The sequence below is a fragment of the Sinocyclocheilus anshuiensis genome, unplaced genomic scaffold (assembly GCF_001515605.1).
Source record: "Sinocyclocheilus anshuiensis isolate Anshui unplaced genomic scaffold, SAMN03320099.WGS_v1.1 scaffold12, whole genome shotgun sequence".
Taxonomy (NCBI): Eukaryota; Metazoa; Chordata; class Actinopteri; order Cypriniformes; family Cyprinidae; genus Sinocyclocheilus; species Sinocyclocheilus anshuiensis.
In genome coordinates, this window is record NW_015555713.1 from 470307 (window position 1) to 477106 (window position 6800).

Genomic DNA, 6800 nt, shown 5'->3' on the forward strand with positions numbered 1-6800 from the left:
TACGTATCCAGACCAGATGGTGGATCAGCACCTAGAGAGGACCTCTACAGCCCTGAAAGTCAGCAGAGACCAGGACAACTAGATGAGCCCCAGATACAGATCCCTAGTAAAGACCTTGTCCTAGACGGCCACCGGGACAAGACCACAGGAACCAGATGAGTCCTCTGCACAATGTGACTTTGCTGCAGCCTGGAATTGAACTGCTGGTTTCGTCCGGCCATAGGAGAACTGGCCCCCAACTGAGCCTGGTTTCTCCCAAGGTTTTTTCTCCATTCTGTCACCGATGGAGTTTTGGTTCCTTGCTGCTGTCGCCTCTGGCTTGCTTAGTTGGGGACACTTAACTTCCACTATTTAACACTATTTAAACTGAATTGAGCTGGATGATGACATCACTGAATTCAATGATGAACTGCCTTTAACTGAAAATTTAGTGTTTACTATTGTCACTTTGCATTATTGACACACTATTTCCCTTATTAATGCTGTACAGTTGCTTTGACACAATCTGTATTATTAAAAGCGCTATATAAATAAAGGTGACTTGACTTGACTTGACTTGACAAGAATACAAGATAATAAAAAATAAAGTAGTTGCAAAGTTTGTTGTGAAAATAATTATACTGACTGAAAGGTTAGTGTTTTAACAGTCTAGATACTAAAAGCATCGGCAATGCTGTATTCATGATTACCGGTGAGGTTGAGGCTGCTGAGCTGCGAGGACATTTTGAGAGCCTGTATGTACGGGAGCTGGTTGTAGCTCAGATCTAGGTGAGAGATATGAGGAGACAGAGACAGAGCCCATTCTGATAGGTCCTGCAGGACCATGTGGTGCAGAGAGAGGTGTGTGAGCTTTGGCATGGACACACTCTCCTCCACCAGATAGGTCATGGGGTTAAAACTCATATCTAGGTGAGTCAACTCTGCCAATCTGAGACAAAAAAAGAGAAAACAGTGAGTTCTGAGTTCTGCTTTGTACCAGAGGATATTTAACATCAACAATAATTTGTCAAAAAAAAAAAACAGTTGTTTGTTACCTGGTCATAGTTTTGGTAGGAAAATACTGGAGTTCATTATGGTCCAGGTTTAAGTGTGTAAGTACAAGAAGACCAGCAAAGGCTTCTGTCGCAAGATTATTTAGAGAGTTATGACTCAAATGCAACAACTGGATATTCAACATTCCCTGGGAGACAGATATTTGGGAATTATTCAGGAGGAAAATTATTCATATATCAAAATGGTTTTTGTTTATCGCATAGAGCTTCCAAAACAACCAACAAAATCTGTGTCAATTCAGACTGGACAGATTAAAACATAATGTAATGGAACCTTTGAGACTCTTTGAGAGAATTCTAGAATTCACTAGAAAATGATGATATACATTATCATTTGAAAGTATGAGGTTGGTAAGATTTTATAATGTTTTTGAAAGAAGTTTCTTATGCTCAACAAGGCTTCATTTATTTGATCAGTAAAAATAGTAGTATTGTGAAATAACATAATAAAATTACAATTTAAAATAACTGTTTTCTATTTAAATATTTTTAAAATGACATTTCTTATGTGATGGAAGCATTTATTTGAAACTGGAATCTTTTGCAACATTTTAACTGTCTTTACTGTCCCTTTTACTCTATTAATGCATCATTGCTAAATAAAATAATTAATTTCTTTCAACAAAAAAAAAAAATCTTACTGATCCCAACTGTTGAACGGTACCTGGAATGCCATGTTGGGGAGGTAGACTAGCTGGTTATGAGTGAGGGAGAGCAGATTTAAAGAGTTTAACGCAGCAAACGCTCCAGGGTGGATCTCTTCAATGCGGTTCCGGTTTAAATACAACTGCTTCAGTGATGATAAACCGTCAAATGATTCCTTCAGGAGGAGAAATGAGTAACAACACCGCTAAAAACAGACACATTCCAAACCATCAGCTTTAGAATGATTATACCTCCATTCATCAAAAATGAACACACTTCCACATCTCAAAGAAAATAGCTGGCATATTCCTGGTTGAGGACGTCAATATCATTGCCAGGTCAAGCTGCACCAAAAGTGAAAGTCCCTGGAACGCCCCCCTCTCTTACAGACTGGATACTGCATCCACGCAGGTTCAGGTGGATCAGGTAGGGTGTGTGTTTGAATGCACTTTTAGGCAGTTCCCCAAGATTATTCCTCTTCAGGTTCAATTTCACTGCGATCTGAGATCAAAGGAATTGCAAATACTGCAAATGAATATATTGATCCAAATGCTCGTAATAATGCTAACAGATCCTATTAGTTAGTCAGGTTATGTCGAAAGGCATTATAAGTGTTAATAACCCTGAATACCAACTTTTACCCATTAGGAAGGAAGTTCAGGAAGGCACAATATAAAATGAGAGTCCAACTGAATGCTCAGTCTGTTATAGTCATGCATAGTCAAGTTGTTTGATGGTGGAGACCATGCACAATCTGGATGCAAAAGCAAACTTCTGAGGGATCAGATGGTAAACTATGATGATTATATTAAGACACAAGCATAATGATTTTTATGTGATGCTCTGTATCGGATGTGGAAAATCACCTCATTTATAGTAGGAGGAATATGTGTGAGATTCTTCCTTGCACACGTCACTGTGAGCTTTGTGTCATCACAGATGCAGACACGCGGGCATTTCACAGTCTGACCCGCAGGAACAGAGGTCATTACGAAAAGAAGGCATGCTGCTATCAGCCTCATGGTGCCGACCTCCTCCAACTGAAGGGATACAATGTAAACGGATTATTATTTGCATTTGAATACAATGGAAAGATCAAAATATACTAACAAGATGATGCAAAGTTTCACACAATACATATTTAACAAAGACTTATTTTTTGCTTATTTTTACATTTTATATACAGATGCAGTAGGCCTATCTTTCATGTGTAAAAAAAAAAATTAGCATGTCCATTTACAGTGGGTATAGAAAAGAATCACACCCTTTAAAACAATCACATTTTGTTGCTTTGCAGCCTCAAATGAAGATGGACACAGTTTTTGTTTTATCTGCTGTATTTACAACTAAATACAACTGTATTTACAACTTATAACATCCAAGTGAAAGATATAACACCAACATGCCAGAAAAAAAAAGAAAAAGGAAGTCACTGGAAAAAGGATCACCCCCTTGTGTCAGTATTTTGTTGAACCACCTCTTGCTTTAAAGGGGTCATATGATGCTGCTAAAAAGAACAGTATTTGGTGTAATGAAATGTGTTTATGCGTTATGCAAATCTTCCCACATAGTGAGGTAGACATGTGGGGGCGTATTAGAACGAGCCGTTTTAGGTAGGTGTGGCTGACTCTTAATTTTTATAAAGAATATCTCTTTGGATTTGAGACGTTAGTCTTTGCAACTTTACAGATCTTCTTTATGCACCAAGAGCTTGTAACACTCCAAAGAGAAAGGAAAAATTGAAATCGCATCATATGACCCCTTTAATACAAAAGCAAAATGCAGTTGTTTATAATGTGATGTCAAAAGTATAATTTGTATTATATAATCTGCATACTTAGAGAAGTTCAGGTTTTTCTGGTTACTCCACTTCCTATTTTGCGTATTGCAATTTATTTCCCCGACAATTTCATACGGATCAAAAAAGAGGAAGGATATTTCTTTAATATTATTTACATTACTATTTATTTATTGTTGGTTGTAGTTAACTTACTATGTTCCTTTGGAAGCCGTAATGCGATGCTTTTAAAAAATGCACATTTAAAATTCACTAAAACACACAACGAACCAGTAACACCACATTTCAGCAGTAAGCTGTTGAGGAAGAGGGGGGTGTGAAATTCAACTTGGATCGATTTGTTCTTTAGCCAATCGTAGTGGAACATCAGTGCGGCTAGCCAATCAGGTTTAAGGAGAACGGAAACCCCCGAGTTTGCACGAAGCTCTCCGAAACGCACTCGTGGATATATAAACTGCGCACAAGGGGCTGCGGAGGAAGTTACACTTGAGAATTGCTTCTACAAGTCTAAATTTTGTTTTAAGATCAGAAGTAAAACTTTTTGTTTCTTTTAAGGAGCAGAGAATGAATCGCTTTCACCTGTTCGCGTTTTTAATTGGGCTGTTAATTGAGGACAGCCAAGCAATAATCAGGTAAATGCATAAATTCTCTTATTATCGATGCAAGTGCGTTTCATGCGAAAATATTTACATATTAAATTATGAAGCATTTTGCTTATAAAAACTTAAGACAGCCCCATTATGACTTTGCACATTAACTTTCACTATAGTGTATCTGTATATTGTACAATAAAATAGAGTCTTCAAACAACAATCCAGTGCATTATATTTCATAATATTAGTCAGGCTGCAATAAACAGTGCTGTTTTGTGTAAAAGTTTAATCTAGCATCAACTGGTGTTTTGGATCAGGAAGTTGAACTCGCATGACCGAGTATGGCTGCAGTTCAGTTGGTAAGTTACATGTGTGAACTGCTGTGGTTGGGGTGCAACAGGGCCGTGCAGAGACCTTTGGAGGGGCAGGTGCTCAAAGTATAAAAGGGGCACATGGAGCACGGCTTTTAATAGGGCTGTGCTCCTTGCTGAGACATGTATCGAAACGGATGTTTCTGTATTGATAGCAGCAAATGCCGTGGCGCAGTTTTGAAAAAGAAACCGAACAGAAAAGACCATTTTAAGTTTAAAAGTTAAATAAATATTTCTTTGCACCTCTTAATCACTCTGAAAATAGGAACGGAATTAAATTAGGCCTATTATTATTATTATTATTATTATTATTTATTATTATTATTATTATTATTATTATTGAGTTTACAGGGTATGGTGGTTTTGCTGTTGTAAACACTACCGTTGTTGTTGTAGAAAAAAATATTTGTCTTATTTAAAATAGAATTATATTATAATCCTGTTCTGAATTATTTTTTTTTTTTATTATAATGATGATAAAAACAGGATGGATAATTAGCCTATAAATCGGAGGATGAGAAAATCAGTATAAACCTGTTTTATCAGGGTTGTGATAATTATTTTTAAGGCACTCTTACGGTGGCCGAGAAGTGCTAAACAAATCACAATTTTGAAAACAAAATAACAAATTACAAACGCAAATGCAAGTCTAAAAAACAAAATAACAATTCAGAAAGCACAACAATTCAGAAAACATTAACTTTTTTTTTTTCTCCCTTTTTTTTATAGTATTAATAAACCACAATAATATATACGACTGGGCAAAATAACTGTATAATGGTTCTGCAGTCTAAACGAATGATTTTACATGGAAAAAAAACAAGACGTATAGCAACACAATAGCAATGCCCATGTAATGATGGCACGGGCAAGCACCAGTCCCGTTTTCTTCGGAAAACCTAAAATTGTAGTTCGGATTATTCAGTAAATGTCTTGTTTGAACATTGGTGTCGTTTTGTGATGGCAGCAGTTTTATAGTTGCGACACAGGTGCGCTTGCTCAGGTGTTTTATTCCTTTATTGCTGTTGTATCCCTAGAATTCCTCTGTACAAGATGCGCACTGTGCGCCGCATGCTGGCAGAGAATGGGAGGACTATTGACGAGATCAAATCCATGGCCAGACAGAAAACCTCAGAAGTCAAACTTCCATTCCTGGCCACAACAACACATTCACCATCACCAACAAAACTGCCACCACCTGTGGAGAAACTCACCAACTTCATGGATGTAAGAGAATGTGGCATCAGTTTTTGCATGAGGAATACAGGTGCATCTCAATAAATTAGAATGTCATGGAAAAGTTCATTTATTTCAGTAATTCAACTCAAATTGTGAAACTCGTGTATTAATCTGACTGTCCTTTCTCTCATTTCAGGCTCAGTATTTTGGAGTGATCAGCATTGGCACCCCTCCTCAGGATTTCACTGTGCTGTTTGACACTGGATCATCCAACGTCTGGGTTCCATCTATTCATTGCTCCTACCTGGACATAGCATGCTGTGAGTGACATTTTGGGTCGTTGAATTGATATGTTTCTGTTTTTTTTTTCTTTAGTAACTTTATTACTCTGGCTGTCTCTCAGGGTTGCACCATCGTTACAACTCTAAGAAATCAAGCACTTATGTTCAGAATGGCACAGACTTCTCGATCCAATACGGCAGGGGGAGTCTCTCTGGCTTCATCAGTCAGGATACAGTCACTGTGAGTAAAGACTTCAGGAACTGGTCATGAAAGCTGTAAAAGCTTCAAAATAACAAGAACCATAAAAGCATCATAAAAGTGACTATACACTACAGGCCTCTAAAGAAATCTGATATAGCTTTGTGTGAAAAACAGATCAACATTGTTTAAAAAGGAACTAATAATGTTGCTGAGGCTTGTGTTATTTTATTTATATACTATTAATTTATTAATTTTTGAGTTGACTTTTAATTTTATATTCTGTTTTTATTAGATTTGTTTGTAATTTTTTTTGTGCATTTGTCATTTTTATAAAAAAAAAATTTAAATATTGCTTTTTTTCAGTTTTAGTTTTAAGAATTTAAGTACTTTAATACACTACACAGCTTGTTCAGAGCCATTCTGCATGATTTCTGGCAGTCAGAGTTGTCATATTTCACAGAAAATCATGTGGTGTATTATGGGCACAGACTCTGATTTATTTATTTTAGCTTTAGATTGCAGGCATTAAAGTTCTGTCGCTACGACGGATTTCCGTCAGTTCATAAAGACAGTCACTTGCTTCATTCCTGAATGATTCAGCCGTTCGAACGAATGAATTGAATGAATGATTCAGTGATAAAATCAGTGACTTGCCGCCACCTGCTGGCGGATTTAGTTT

At 36.9% G+C, this 6800-nt stretch overlaps 1 protein-coding gene and 1 pseudogene across 1 annotated transcript in view; one reads left to right on the forward strand and one right to left on the reverse strand.

Moving 5' to 3' along the window:
• Nucleotides 1–2719, reverse strand: part of LOC107672116 (chondroadherin-like protein) — a 7278-nt pseudogene extending 4559 nt beyond the window's left edge.
• Nucleotides 2720–3937: 1218 nt separating this feature from the next.
• Nucleotides 3938–6800, forward strand: part of LOC107672139 (cathepsin D-like) — a 7952-nt gene continuing 5089 nt past the window's right edge. Inside the window, exons 1-4 of the mRNA XM_016465239.1 lie at nucleotides 3938–4127; nucleotides 5497–5686; nucleotides 5835–5958; nucleotides 6042–6160. Of these exons, the coding sequence (XP_016320725.1) occupies nucleotides 4060–4127; nucleotides 5497–5686; nucleotides 5835–5958; nucleotides 6042–6160 (501 nt within the window). The 5' untranslated portion in view covers nucleotides 3938–4059. The remainder of the gene's footprint in view (nucleotides 4128–5496; nucleotides 5687–5834; nucleotides 5959–6041; nucleotides 6161–6800) is intronic.